General features: G+C 44.0%; 2 protein-coding genes across 2 annotated transcripts; one reads left to right on the top strand and one right to left on the bottom strand.

The window, feature by feature from the left end:
• Positions 1-6,269: 6,269 nt before the first annotated feature.
• Positions 6,270-9,199, top strand: LOC119303514. The gene is made up of 2 exons (XM_037580647.1): positions 6,270-7,390; positions 8,796-9,199. Exons 1-2 carry the CDS (start codon positions 7,020-7,022, stop codon positions 8,854-8,856), a joined length of 432 nt encoding a protein of 143 aa, XP_037436544.1. The 5' UTR covers positions 6,270-7,019; the 3' UTR covers positions 8,857-9,199.
• A 1,182-nt stretch (positions 9,200-10,381) lies between these two features.
• LOC119303513 (queuine tRNA-ribosyltransferase accessory subunit 2-like) lies at positions 10,382-15,348 on the bottom strand. The gene is made up of 11 exons (XM_037580646.1): positions 15,207-15,348; positions 14,209-14,528; positions 13,877-14,051; positions 13,633-13,791; positions 13,165-13,261; positions 12,893-12,963; positions 12,221-12,272; positions 11,694-11,742; positions 11,465-11,602; positions 10,894-11,013; positions 10,382-10,804 (listed from the first exon to the last, which is right to left on the bottom strand). The coding sequence occupies exons 2-11, from the start codon at positions 14,406-14,408 to the stop codon at positions 10,675-10,677; spliced, it is 1,191 nt and encodes a 396-aa protein (XP_037436543.1). The 5' UTR covers positions 14,409-14,528; positions 15,207-15,348; the 3' UTR covers positions 10,382-10,674.
• Between the last annotated feature and the right edge of the window lie 6 nt (positions 15,349-15,354).

The raw sequence follows: 15,354 nt of genomic DNA, 5'->3' as shown, positions 1-15,354 counted from the left end.
AATGCCGAAGACAATCTGCGCGCCGGACTCGTCATCATTGAAGCCTGGTTTAGGGGCTACTGAGGGAGTCCTAGATTAGGGGGTGTTCGGATAGCCGGACTATACCTTCAGCCGGACTCCTGGACTATGAAGATACGAGATTGAAGACTTCGTCCCGTGTCCGGAAGGGACTTTCCTTGGCATGGAAGGCAAGCTTGGCGATACGGATATGTAGATCTCCTACCATTGTAACCGACTTTGTGTAACCCTAACCCTCTCCGGTGTCTATATAAATCGGAGGGTTTTAGTCCATAGGACAACATACCCAACAACAATCATACCATAGGCTAGCTTCTAGGGTTTAGCCTCTCCGATCTCGTGGTAGATCTACTCTTGTACTACCCATATCATCAATATTAATCAAGCAGGACGTAGAGTCTTACCTCCATCGAGAGGGCCCGAACCTGGGTAAAACTTCGTGTCCCTTGCCTCCTGTTACCATCCGGCCTAGACGCACAATTCGGGACCCCCTACCCGAGATCCGCCGGTTTTGACACCGACAGGGTTAATCAGGACAAAGGACACGGGGAGTTTATAATGGTTCGACCCCTTACGATGAAGGTAAAAGCCTAGTCCAGTTTGTGGTTGGTATTGCTAGGGTTTCGATGAGCAGGGAGCAATTATGCTTTACCCGGCTCTCGATCTGTTCTTTCCTGCCCTAACCCGTTGCTAGGTCGTCCCCTTATATACACGGGTAGACGCCCTACGGCCCTCAGAGTCTCGGTCGGCTTATACAACGTATCCGGCTCGGTGACCTTTTACACATGACTTACAATACAAGTTTACATATATGATGGTTCATACTCGTGGGATTTAAGCCGCCTTTGGGTCTGGGCCCTTTACTAAGCCTATCTATGAATCGTCATGTGACCTTGGGCTTCATTGCAATGAATCTTCATAGGGTTGACCCGGCCCCTCCTGGGTGGGTCATACCTAATAGTCGTATCCCCAACATAGACTAAAGGCAACTTGTGCCCAAACCATTACAAGATATGAAATAAACACATGCGACTAAGTCAACTTCTTCCATAGCAACGCCTCCAAGAAAGAATAAATGCCCTTGTGCCATCATCATGTCTGGCCAGAGGCGGCCTAGACAGGGATTTTCATCCTGGTTGTCGAGGTCAGTCAATCAAGACCAGTACAACAACTAGTAGATAACACCTTCAACAAGGCAATGACGCAAGTTCGTCACCACTTCGCCCAACCAATAAAGGTCGGACCAAGAGTTTTCACTCTAAACATGAAGCGGTGTTCTAATCAACATCTTGATGGAACGTTCGATAGTCACCTCCGCCACTACTACACACCAAGGCCGAAATGCACTAGCAGATTGATGAGATGTCTTCCCACCTTAAACCACCGTCATGGCTGTCAGGTGGACGCCATGTCTCGGCACAGAAGTGGCCGCTGCCACTCCACACCAACGTGAGTCATGCTTCAGCATCCATATCCATCTGAGCCATTGCTCTAGTGCTAGAAGCCGGCAGGGAACCATCAGTTTGCTTGCCCATCAGCGCCGAACTCTTCCGCTAGCGCCTCAAGCCTCCTTGTGCGATGGCCTTAAAGACCATGGAAAAGGGCTCTAGAAAACATGCATTGTGTTCGCATGGTGGCCATCTTCCAGATGGGGGCCACAAATATGACAGATTGGAGTAAGATTTGGGAGGTGCTTGCTTCTATTAGTCTAAAATCTAAGGGATTTAGTTGCTAATTTCCACGTAAAGACACGAACTTTGGGGTGGGATCGGTGCTTTCAAGATAATGATATTCCATATGTTCTCGCTGCCATTTATGATAACGTTGGTACCTGCAACTTGCTCGTCATAGACAACATTAACCGCCAATATGTATGCAGAGAACATGTCGTTTCTCTCCAATATCCAAGTGATTTAGTTATCTTCTTCACGCTTGTGTAGACGAATCCTAATCACATCGTCAACATTTTTTGGTGTGAAAATTTGTCTCGCAAGGTTCTCATTCTATCAGTGGTAGTCATGGTCAATTAGCTCAGAATTCTAGCAAATCCAGGATCTAGGAGGGTTGTTGGTGATCTTCGGTTATTCCTTGAGATCCAATTGTCCCTCCAGATGAAAACTTCTTGACCATTTTAAATCCGCCAAATGCTTCCTTTCATGATGAGATCCAGTCCATGCATAATTCCTTGCCATCTGAGGATGCATTTTTTTTATTAAAGGTCGTCTCTGTTAGCTCTGCATTTGGATAATACTTTGCTTTTAAAATATTTGCACACAAGTTATCCGAGTATGTGATCAAGCAACATACCCTTTTGGATCTTTGAAGCCCATCCCTCCTTGACCTTTGCGGCGGGTGAGGTTTCCCAACTTTTCAAATGCAGATGTTACCGGTCCACTTCATCCCATACTATAAATTCCGTATAGTTCGTTTGAGATCTTCACACAGGTTTGTGGAGAATTTAAAAGCACTCATGGCATAGCAGGGGATCGCTTGAGCCACAAACTTTATGGGAACTTCTTGGGCCACACTCGACAAGTACTTCTCTAACTAGTCGATTAGTCTCTTCCCCATTCTATCCTTAATTTATTGGAAATTACGTTCTTCATGCGACTTCCGAGACTGCGAGGCCCAAGTATTTCTCCTTGAAACCTAAGACAGGCCGTGCTCATAATATTAGCTATATGTTGTGTGTCAATATCTAAGCACTTGTGACCGAATCTGAAAGAGCATTTTGAGGGGCTAAGAAGCTGAGAAATAGCTTTATCATATTTGTTGACTATCGTCTTAGTCTTGTTAGTTTACTTGGCACTTTATTTGAAAACAAAAGATTGCATCTGACTAAAAGGAGGTGCGAGACACCCGAGCTTTGACGACAGACCTTTAGCTCATGCAGCTAGCCAAAATCAACATTTCTCAATAAAAATGAGATAAAAGCATGGTAACCAACTAATCATGCTTGTCCACGACAACAGTGAGCCCAAGCAGACGATGGGTTCATCATCACGAAAATGGAGTCTAGGACACGTTGGCTCGATATGGCCAGAGTAACAACTCAAAGGCCAACTAATGTTGTGGAGGTGAAGGCGAGAGAGAAGATGTAGGTGCGAGGAGTTTAGTGTTGGAAAACCCAGGAGAAGATACATGATAATTAGGTGGAGAAAGAGAAGGAGCGAATCGTAGGAGGCGAGGGGGTTAGACTCATTTAGTGAAGTTACTTTTTTAACATTGATTTTACCTTTTTACGAAAGAAGTTTAAAATAATAATTCAAGTGCATATGTGGGGAGTGGCTTCTACGCAATGAAACAATGGATATTCTGATACACAAAACATTTGACATCTGCCATGTGTCGTACCATGTATCCTTTGTTGCCAGACCTAGCCCCGTCCTTTGATCCTCTTTTGTTCCTCCACTGACGCCATCGTAGCATCTAGTGACCTCACACCTCTCTCTTATCTACATTACTCTCTACTATGTCTACTATCGTGATTCTTGTTGCCTCTGACCACAAAATAAAGAGCACTAAGTGGTGGCTCATGTAAGTTATTGTCGTAGGTGGCAGCGGTCAACACTAACGGTGTTGGGATGGTGCCACTATCGTGACATTAACCTTTTTTCCATTGTGCCTCCATCAAAGCATGATACCAAGCCACTTCAGAGATGCCTTTAGTCGCTTCCTTGTATGTTTTCCAAAGCTTGCGGAAAAGAAGAAAATAGAAACATGAAGAATGGGGAAGTCTAGTCAAGCTCGAGAGAGAAACATGACCATCTTGTGTCATCATGTGAACATGTGGAGCATGAGGGGAGGGGAGGTTGTTCCTCGCCAATGTGTAAAGGCTAATCGTCTTTTCTTCTTCCATAATATCAAACATAAAATGAAGAGATTCAGCGTTTCATGAGATGCACGTGAAGTGGGCCTCGATGAACCTTTTCCGATCTTCATAGATGTCGTGGTTTCAATATCCATAGCCACCGCGTCATGAAACATGCGGGTGGTTCTAGGCGACCGGTTGCAAGGTGTGACCCCCTAATTGAAAAAAAACACTCGCGAGATTTCAAACATAATCTAAAGAGATTCGATGTTTCATGAGATGCGCATGGAGCGGCCCCCAGTGAACCTTTTTCCGATCTTCATAGATGTCGTGATCTTCAATATTCACAGCCATCGTGCCATGAAACACGCACATGATTCTAGGCGGCCGGTTGCAAGGTGTAACTCCCTAATTGGATTTTTTTTCACTCATGAGATTTCAAACATAATCTAAAGATATTCGGTGTTTCATGAGATGCACGTGAAGTGGGCCCCAATGAACCTTTTCAGATCTTCATAGATGTCGTGGTCTCAATATACATAGCCACCACGTCATGAAACACGCGGATGGTTCTAGGCGACTGGTTGCAAGGTGTAACCCCCTAATTGGATTTTTTTTTCACTCTCGAGATTTCAAACATAATCCAAAGAGATTTTGTGTTTCAAGAGATGCGAGTGGAGCGGGCCCCCGTGAACATTTTTTCGATCTTCATCCCCCCCCCCTCCCCCTCCCGAAGATTTCAAAATCTAAAGAGATTTGGTGTTGCATGAGATGCACGTGGCAGGGCCCTAATGGACCGTTTAGATCTCTAATCTTCACATCTGCCATATGACCCTTCGATCTTCGTAGTTGCACGCCGCGAAACACCCGAGGGGCTCCAGGCCAACGGTTGCAAATGTGTAACCCCTATTTTGAAATTTCCGAAATTCAAAACATAATAACCTGCCGAGTCCCGGTGTTTCACAAATGTGCGGGGCGCGCCGATGGGGTTTCGGGCCATCCGACTCCCGTGATATATGAAAAAAAAACCCGAGCAAATAAAAGGTTTCAAAATTTCAAACAGTTTTGGAAAGAAAGAAGACGCACGCTATTGTTTTTGACAGTAATCTTTATCTTTACCTACTAATAAACCGGCTATCGCTTCTAGTCGTACGTCACTAAAATCACCTTCAAAGTTGGTAAAAATTACCCACCAATGCCACCCGTAAGTGGAAAAACGATTCAATTTTTCGGACCAAAAATCGCCGCCTGCTTCGCTATTTTAGAGGCATGCGACGAGTTTAATATAGAGAGCGACGGACAGCATGGTGGTTGGCGGACCGCTACTCTAGCGACGAGACCTGGGTTCGATCCCCAGCTTCCACAATTTTCATTTTTCTTTTCTCATTCTGTTTTTTTCTTTTTTCTTCTTTAAATTAATTCGGGATTTAAATATTCTAAAGTTGCATCTTTTCAAAAAAAAATGTATGAGCAATCATAAAAGATATGTGAATTCAACAATATTTAGAAAATCATAAAAAAATTGCAGATTCAAAAAATGTTGGTGGTTTTGCAAAACTGTTTGCAAAATTAAAAAAAAAATCAAAATTTGGAAAAAATGGCCGGGAAATAAAATCATGTTTATGATTTTTGAAAAAAATGACCACGTATTCAAAACATATTCGGGAATCTGAAAAGAAATGTCCATGACATTTTAGAAAATGTTAACAAAAATAAAATAAAATATTTGTTTTTTATAATTTGTTCCCCATTTTTTGTAAAATAGTTCATCGACTCAAAAAATGTTTGTTGAGCCAAAAAAAGTTAATGAATTCCAAACCGGTTCATACATTTAATTCTTTTTGTACACAAAACTAATGTTCATGATTGTTTTTTGAAAAATTCAAAAATTAAAAAAATGTTTGTTGATTCCAAAAACTGTTCACTGATACCAAAGTATTTTATGTCTAGGATTTGATTAGTTTTTCCAAACTCTTTATATGTCATAGCGTTGGGAGTAGTTCGTGGTCAATGAGATTTGTTTTTAAAGTTTTAAACATTCCCTTGCGCAACATAATGACAAGTATGGCATGCACTGGCAAACTCATAGCCTTGGGATTTACCACGTCGAATGCATTGTGATCACGTGGACATCGCGACCATCATCAGCTAGGGTGAGAAATAAATAGAAACATTGGTGAACCACTATGTTAAATAGAGTACGCTCATATATCAGGATACTTATTTGGTTAGCCATAATTTTTTTGTCTCCCGTTGCAACGTATGGGCATATTTGCTAGTAATCATCGAATACACTGTTGAAAACGAAATGACAACTGCGTGGCTGTCATCATAAAGAAAATACTCTAAAATAAAACCCGGCGAGAAGAGAACCCGTCTTCCTGGGACAGCGACTCCAGTGTGGTGGCCATAGATTATCCCTCTCCCGGAGAGAAAAGGCAGGCGCCACCATAAATCCCCCGTCTCCACACACCAGTCCGGTAATCTATCATTGGCTCCAGCCGATTCACGCACACTCGCCGCCGTGACGAATTCCCTTCTTTTATCCACGTAGATGCCGCAATTATCTCCCTCTCATGCGCTTGCTGCCTCGCAAGTTGGATGCATTTGATTTGATCCCCCCGTCCCTGTGCTGTGCCTGTGCCTGTGGGGTAGCAAGAAGAAGTAGAAGTAGAAGAAGAGAGGAAGAGGCTGCCGCTGCCACCATCTTTATCGGCTGGCTGGATTCCTCATCTTCTCCCTTCCTTTCCTTTCCTTGGGGCTTCTCCGAGAGAGACCCACCTCGCGCCCTCCCTCCCTCCTCTCTCTGGCTGGTCCCCGCTCCCGGGGAGCAACCCTTTTAGTGCAAGATTCAATCTGCTCCTGCTCCGCTCCTGCTCGCCCTGCCGCTCCCTTGCTCCTCCTCGCCCCGCAGATTCGCCTCCCTCCTCCTCTTCTCCTCGCGCCGCGCGGCGGTTCTTGATCCGGTCCGGTCCTGCCGCGTGCCGCTGGGCGCCGCTGCTCCGGCTCCGGGTCCGGCCAAAGGTTGCTGCTTGCGGGGTCCGTGGCGGCGGGCGGGTGGCTGCGTTCCGGCGGCGGCGGCGGCTCGATCTGCGCCGGGGCTCAGATTTGATCGGCGTGGCGCGCTCCTGGAGCCCGGGGTTCCGATTCGGCCGCGCTCCCGGTGTGCTGCCCCAATTCCCCGACTTTGATGAGGCTCTCGCACTGTGAGACCTACTGCGCCTCCCCCCTCTGCTACATCCCCTGCCTCCCCAAATCCAAAGATGCACCACCAGCCGCCGACGCCGTCTCCGCGCCGCCCTGCCCGGTCGAGGACAAGCCGCCCCAGGTCCAGAAGATTGAGGTCGTCGCGCCGGCGGCGGCGGCGGCCGACAAGGATGAAGACGGCAAGGACCACAAGGAGCACGAGGACGGCGAGAAGACGGCGGCGGTGCCACTACCCAAGAGCAACCTCAAGAAGGCCAACTGCGGCGACGACGGCGTGTGCGCCCCCAAGGGCAATGTGAAGTGGCTTGATTTGCTGGGGAAGGATCTCACCGAGGTCAAGGAGTTCGAGCCAAGGTATACACACCACACCCACACCACCATCTTCCTCCATGAACTTTTCCAACTGAATTGGCTTGTCTTGCTGCTGTTGCCCATTCACCAGGATGAATTATTGTCTTGTGACGTGTATGCAATTAACTAGGCGAATGTTTTGCATGCTCCGATTTTAGTAACCCAAGGTTTGCACCAAAGACCCGATCCTCCCGGGATATTTAATCATATTGCGCGTTGTGCGAGCGTTGACATGCGCGAATGAAACCATTCCCCGGTGCCAGATGCTTTCCTTAATCTATCTACAATGATGTCTCACATTGCATTGTTTTGTTCTTCCTAGAAATCTGCTTCTTGATACGGGGAGGGTACAGGTCGGTCACCCAGTATTGTACTACAACTTGGAACGACTCGGTCATAATATTTACTTCGGGCACGTATAGATAGATAGGTCTTACTGCCCCGGCAGCCCGAGAGACATCCTTCTGATGCACTGCATTTCTATATGCTTGGTTTTGGTGGGGAGTAGATGACAGGATCAACTTTATACATGTGTTGGACTTGGTATTTAAACGAGTCTTGTTTATTCCGAAAATTTAGCTATGACTTCTGAAATGTTGTCAGCTAGTTATGTAGATTGTGTTGGCATCAGTAACCTTCTAGATTCTAAATTCCACCATCTAAACTTTGGCAAAGTGGCCTCAGGGCATGCTTTCCACCTGTGTATAATAGCGTAACTTGTATGGTCAATAATTTTGGAGCTAATCTACCACTAGATTATCCTCCTTTTTAATATAATTATATTGTCGGAGTCTCTCCCCTACAGTTTTCTGATCAAAAAGTAGTTCTGGGGCTATATCTACTCGACCATATTCATGATATTGATTTTTCGAGCCACATGATTTCAGTAGTCTTTTTCCGTTTAAAGAGGATTGAAATGACAGCAGCTCTCCACAGAAACTTGTAGTGCAGCATTGTCCTAGTCTCACAGACTCCTTGTCAACAGTGGTTTACCAACCAAACTGTAAAATCACTGGTCATCACTACTACTACTACTACTACTACTTAGCAACAAGAAAATTCCTCATTGCCTCGTTATTTCGCTATCACCTTTTTGCCAAGTGACAACTTTTGTTACAGTTTAATTCTAATAAAAAATGCTTCATGGAACTATTATCATGATGATTCACAATTGAGTGGCATGCTCCTATTTCACCGGTCTTATCTTGAAGCAAGCAATAAAACAACAAAGCAAACCTCCTTTTGTGCTCCTTTATTGCGATCGACGGGCCTTGGCGTGTACGGAAATGAATTCTTGAGCGACTTTACCTTGTAGAGATATTATGCTTGTTCTCATTGCTGGCTGATTGTTGACTTACTTGACTGCTTTTTAAACTCACAGTGTGTTTCTCTCCTATGATGATTTCAGCGAATCCGGAGACTCAATGGACGACGAAGGCATCTCGACGTGCGTGTGCGTCATCCAATGAACCCAAGAAGGAAGGCTCATGTACATTTCTGTGAAAATTAAGGGGCGCCCAGCATTCGTTGCGTGTACCAGTTTCATCGGTGCACGCCGCCATAGCTGCTTCGTAGATGTAGTAGAGGGATGGGTGGGGGTTTTCTGCTGTTTTTATGAGTCTCAGATCCGTCGTGGGTGCGTGTTCTTCGGTGTGGGGTGGAGCTTTGTCCTGCTGGAGTCGATACAGTACGTTTGACGCTCCTCTCGGTCGGGTGGTGTTGTAGTTCAGGGTTGAGACTTGAGGGTATTGCTTCTGTAAAGTTCCCAATACAAAAGATGATATTCATCAGAGTCGGAAGACATAGAGATGATGCTGTGCTGTGCTGCTGGTTACTTGGAAGAAGAGAACAAAGGTGCACATGCTTATATGTGCTGGGAACATGGGGATGTAGTGACCTTTTGCACATGGGTGTGCCCACTCCATTGTGCAAAAAAAAGAAGGTTCTAAAAGAATACTATGCACATTCTGGAAAAAAAAATGATACTCCCTCCGATCCATATTACTTGTTTCAGATTTGCCTAGATACAGATGTACTCCCTCCGTTTCAAATTACTCGTCGCAGAAATGGATGTTGCGACAAGTAATTCGGAACGGAGGGAGTGTCTAAATGTGTCTAGGTACATCCGTATCTACAAATATATGAATCAGAGGGAGTATAAATTTTTTGATAAAAGGAGTCGGCAGCAAAATTGGAAGGAGGGTATGTTTGGTTTGTGTCAAAAACCGACCTTGACAATTTAAAAGTTCCATTTTGTATGGGAAGGAGGGTTACGTTTGGTTTATAGCCAAAATTTTCTTGTTTAGATGGTTGGCAAAATTTTGGCCATGCCAACCTTGCTCTCTCTCATTTATTTTTCCTGCAGACATTGGCCGAATGACAGAAAAGCAGAACCTTATCCAGAGTTTAGGCCAGCCGAATATTTGGTGGTGCGAACTTTGGCTCAAAGCAAAAGTACCCACGCCCACTCACGCCACCATATCAGGCCAGGTACAAGAGCAACCACCCAGCACTGAAACAAAACTTATTACTCATATTACAGCGGGGGGAAACACTAAAACTGCCAGCCGCGCCGTTCGCAAATGCCATCCCTAAGAAAAGGTCTTCTATCCTGGAAACAGGATCTATTCCTAGTTTTCCATAAAGCTCCAAAAGTAGCCACAGCGCCTACCCACCATAACTAAATTCTCTGTCTCTACCAGAAAAGGCAACAAGGCCAACAAGATTTGCAGGCATAGAGTAGATCCCCCGGCGAAACACGTGTTACGCCGAAGGAGAGGTGAAGAACAAATATGCCCTAGGCTCTAGCGCCCCCATGCCCTTTCCACCGACACACTTGTTACAATCCACACATATTTTGCCAATAGAAAGGCAAAGAACAAATGCTCTAGACTCTAGAGCCTCATGCTCTCCCCCACAAAACTCAGAGATCATCCCCTTTCCAGCCCAAGCCCATCCTTTTCAAATTATCATTAGGAAAACCAACAGAAAACCTAACCACAAGCCAACAGAAAACCTTAACCTTTAAAAGTAAATGCAGTTATCACAAATGCTTAATCCTGAGACTGATCGAGTATGCATACAGTGAACTAACAACTGTTAAAACCCCAGAACTGGTGAGTGTCCACTTAACCCTGTCAGGTTCCTCTGACAAGCCAACCGGACGACAAACTGTCTTCAGGTTCTAACACATTGTCCAAAGTCCCCACCTTCAAAAAACCTCCCGATAACGCCACACGTGGAGAGTTCTTCTTATCACAACTGGACAAATCTTGCATGGACAAGATCTACATCGCAGCAGCAGCAATCTGGGAGCGCCTGTTCTCAACAAACTGCTTCCAGAAGATGTCGAACTCTCCGGCCTTGATCGCCTCCTGTATCGACCGGAAGAACCGGAGATAGTGATGCGTGTTATGTCTGCAAAAAATTGGTAAAAGCAGATGTCATTCACTCGATAAGTCTTGTTGCTCTGCGGAAATGCATGACTGGGTTTCGACTTGGCTTACATCTCCAGTAGAATCTGAGCCAGCATCTCGTGGACATTGATCAGATGATTGAGGTAAGCACGGGTGTGATTCTGGCACGTGAAGCAGGTACAGCCATCGACTATCCGTGACGTGTCTTTCCTGAAGGAATGTACCCCAAATTCTGAGTCACTTTACAAGGATCAACAGATTTTACATTCAGACATAAAGTTTATTCAACATCTGTGAAGCACTGAGAATTGTAATTGGGATCAATACCCCTGCTTTTTTTAACTTCAGGGCACATCAATAGTAGTTTGCATACTTCATTGCATTTTATAAAGAAGATACTACGTACACATTTATATTTACATGTGTAGTAGGAGAAACCGGTGGTTTTCTGAACCTTGTCTGAGCTTCTACTTTTCAAGTGAAATTCAACTAACTAGTAAACTCACATATATCTTTTGAAACATATTGTAGGCTACAGTAGTCATTAGTCAACATCGATGAACAAAAATTCAAATAGAATTTCAATAAGCAAGTGAAGACGCACAAAATATAATTAAAGAGCCATAACATGCTGTGCTATTTCAGCACAACAGGTACCTACCGATATGTTGTTGCACGCAGGTTAATCTTTGCAGAATCTCCAGCACTACTGTCGAATACACCATTCTGCATCTCTCTTTCAACCACGTCAACGGGGAAGATCAGTGCAAAACCACCCATAGTAAGTTGGTAAATGTACCTGTCATTTCAGAAGTATGAAAAAAAAAGCATTTGATCATCAACAAGCTAATGGAACTATAAATGCTACAGGACAAGATGAATTTGCATACGTGGAGTCGAAAAGGTCGATGCCAGAAGCTACACCCTCCAAGACCTCCTCTGGAAGACATACAAAGTACTGAAACTGTCAAACTTGTTACAGACGAAACAATGCAACAATAATGTTCCAATACAAACAAAACTCAGAAAGGGCTAGGAGAAGCTTAACATATTGGAAAACAAACATGAGTCAATATACTAAAATTCTAAAAACAACCATTAGTTACTAACATGCTGTGCATAATACAACTAACGTTATAAGATAAGATTATATACATTAGTGTAACTTCACCAGCTCTAGTCTCTAGATTATGAATTGTGATGATGTCATGATAATAAGACAAATGTACTAACCCACTATGGGTGAGACCAAAAATAAAGCAAAACTTTCAGACATGACCCAGATGAGCAGAGAAGACAACAAAACAACTAATGATCTCTCGATGAGAGCCATAGGAATTAACTTAAATAATTAAACACATCAAAGATGTATCATAAGCCGACTGAAGAAAGGAAAGAAAGGATGCATCACAGGCACCTGGAAGCCCAAGCCTAGAGACAATACGAGGTTTCCCCAGTGGCAAACAATCCTGAAACAGAAACAAAATGGCTAAAACAGCATGAACACAAGACAGTACACTTCTCAACAAATTTAAAGAATACTTCTGGGAGTATGAAAAACAGCTTCAGCTTGTAACCACAACCAAAGGCTATAACAGCTTGGTCAGCCCAAGCCTAGACCAAATTCTTGCTTGAAGTTTTCATGGTGCTATAGCATTATAACAAAATACAGGTTGATGTAACTGTCCCCACATGTATAGTATAAATTCAACGCTACCTTAAAAGAAATCGGAACTCATAAAATAGCCTGATGCTCTAACATGCAACATCAACAGGTTGTCTGACTTACTTCAGCAGGGTCAATCAAAGAATATTTAGCATGAAACAAACATTATTAGACTAGAAGTCAGCCAAGCAACTTATGCTGACAGATTTCAAATGCATTATTAGTTATTTGAATATGCTCGTCTTCAGTTTTGCAGGTTTTCGTTTGAAACATGTTTTTTAACAAGTGGAATTAATTTTACACTTGAGAAATTAGCAAATGCAGGAGAGGTAAGCGGGCAGCAACTTTGCACAAATTACATAAGGGCATTATATTATCATCTTTGCAGTAATATTTATAGAAGATAAAGAACATGATTCTCACTGTTACTGCATTGAGTAAACTGCAACGTTCTTCCACACTCTCTCCAAGGCCAAACCCTCCAATCCAAAAGCCTGTATCCAATGTTGCCACAAAGATCAGTAGAAGCAGCATGCGTTGGGCTTTTAAAAGTAAATAGGCATCAAACCGTTTTCCGAATTAATAATGTAAAATTTTTGAGCAAAAGGTTAGGCTTCATCCTCATCTAAGGGAATGAGTAAATAAGCAATAAACTACTAAAGGTTAGCAGTAGGAGTTGATAAATAGAACTATACCTGATACATTCCTCTTCGATACTTCAGTGGCACACAGTTTTCGTTGTTCTATACTAGACCCCCCAACAACTACACCTAAAGAGTTTCTCCCAGAAGCCTGAAATCATGAGGAACATAAAATAAAATAAATAAAAGCTGTATAAGACCAAAAGAAATATTTCCATCCATATATAGAAAAAAGCAACACATGGGTCCTAACACGGTATTACAAGAGAAAATTGCATCTAATTTCGCATTTTTCCTGTTATGAATCTTGCAACAGAGGCAACTAGTAGTGCAGTCAAGTGTCTCATGGGCTTACTGAGCTTGAAAAATTATTTGTAAGTGTCAGTTAGGCATCCATTTATTTTTAACTGTGCTCTAAAGAATTCAAAAGGAATTTGCAAATCTTCCAATATAGCAAAAGAAACATATAAGCAAAATTCTGGAGAAAAAAAAAGTTCAGGTGGAAAAACCTTAACATCATACCGCATCCAAAGCAATACATGCGTCAAGCCAGCGTAGTGTTCGCTCAACAGATGTTTTGTTCCGTTTCTCATTAACCCAGGCTGGAACCTCATCTGCCAAGCTTGCCCACAAATTAGGTTGCAAGCAGGAAATCAACTCCATATAGTCTGATGGTTTGACCTAAAATGTTTTAGGAAAATGAATTCAGATGCACGTATCAAAATATGTATTCTTGAAAGTTGAAGAAAGGATTACATCCACCGACCAGTTTACGACCCGCAGGTGTTTCAAAAGATGCACCAAATTTATTGGTGGCGTCACTTGATGGTAAACACTCGGTAGACTCACCAGCCGCGGCTACGAGGATATGATCAGGCAGACCCAGCATACGATGCAAACCACCAATATTAGATATGGTTTTTGATGGAGGAACCTCTATACTGGTGAAACCAAAAAGAAACTCATTTAGTCAAATATACTCAGAAGAAAGGGAGCCATCCTATCCCAGGAGAGAGGTTTTAGCTCTTTGATGGTATTTTGTCAAACAGAATACATGGCCAGCACAGAAAAGAAACAAAGGGGGGGTGGGGGGCTTACAAGTGGGTTGGGCAGACATTGAGGAGGAGGGAGTCTGGAAGGGGGAGGGAGGAAAGCAGGTCAGGAGACATAAACGCCGGCAGCCCCTTGCGTGTGGACAAAAGCAGCGCTGGCGTCTCAACACCGCTGCTTCCAATCTGGAGCAACCCCGCGCGAGCCTTTGCTCCACTAGCGCACACTTTTGTCACCGCAAACCGCATCCTGACCTTCACTTCACTACACAACCTGCAGTATATTGCCCTGGTAGGTGCAAACCAGAACGTGCACTGTTATCCTTGATCTGTGCTACTCTTCTGAATTTGCTGACGACGACAATGGATCTGCACATGTAAAATTCGGCACTTAGTACAAAACACTGCCATCAGTCTGGTCAGTATAACAAAGTGACAGTAACGAAGGCGCGCATTCCTTCCAAACGAAAAGGAGATGTCGTGACTTATCACGGTTTATTTAGACACGCCCCTTAATCAAACAGACAACTTTTCGCGTTACAAAATCTGTTCCAAACAGCCAACAAAAGATGCCAAGTTTGCTCCTACGCGCAGCATGATGTCCTCCGGAGAATTTGCTAGTTATAGGCTTAATTAAGGCCAAGGGCCTGCAAGGAAGCATGTTGTACAAGAGAGACTTTCAAAACACAAATTACACACTAAGCTTCCCATCATTTGCTTGGTCGAAACTCGTTCTGGCAGACATATGGTTTACGCGATGTTCGCAGCTAAAACTGATAACCAATTGGCCATTTATTTAGCTTATTATTAAACTGCGGTTGCAGGCATGCTCAGATACAGATACAGGGGCAGCCTTAACGTTGGGGAATGGGGGTTTAGTTAAACCCAGACCTGCTGTAAAATAAACTTGTATGGTTCTACCAGTACTGCGCGGAAGCAGGCGAATCCGCGAGAGACCAGGTAATAATCGAAATAGATTGGTTAAAGCAGAGCAGATAACAGGAAGAAGAAGTCTGGGAAGAATCCAAGGGGGCTAGGGTTCGTCACCAGCAGAGCAAACGAATGCAGGCAGGTCCGGAAGAATCTCCGCTCCTCGCCGGTCTGGGGGGGGACCGAGGAATAGGAGGAGGACTCCGGGAGAAGAATCGCTTCGAGGTGGCGCGCCGTCCGGAGTGCGCCGCCGCGAGCCAGGGGA

The sequence above is a fragment of the Triticum dicoccoides genome, chromosome 5A, assembly GCF_002162155.2.
Source record: "Triticum dicoccoides isolate Atlit2015 ecotype Zavitan chromosome 5A, WEW_v2.0, whole genome shotgun sequence".
In the NCBI taxonomy this organism is placed as follows: domain Eukaryota; kingdom Viridiplantae; phylum Streptophyta; class Magnoliopsida; order Poales; family Poaceae; genus Triticum; species Triticum dicoccoides.
The sequence above is the reverse complement of the archived record's forward strand: the minus strand, read 5'-3'. Positions and strand labels throughout refer to the sequence as shown.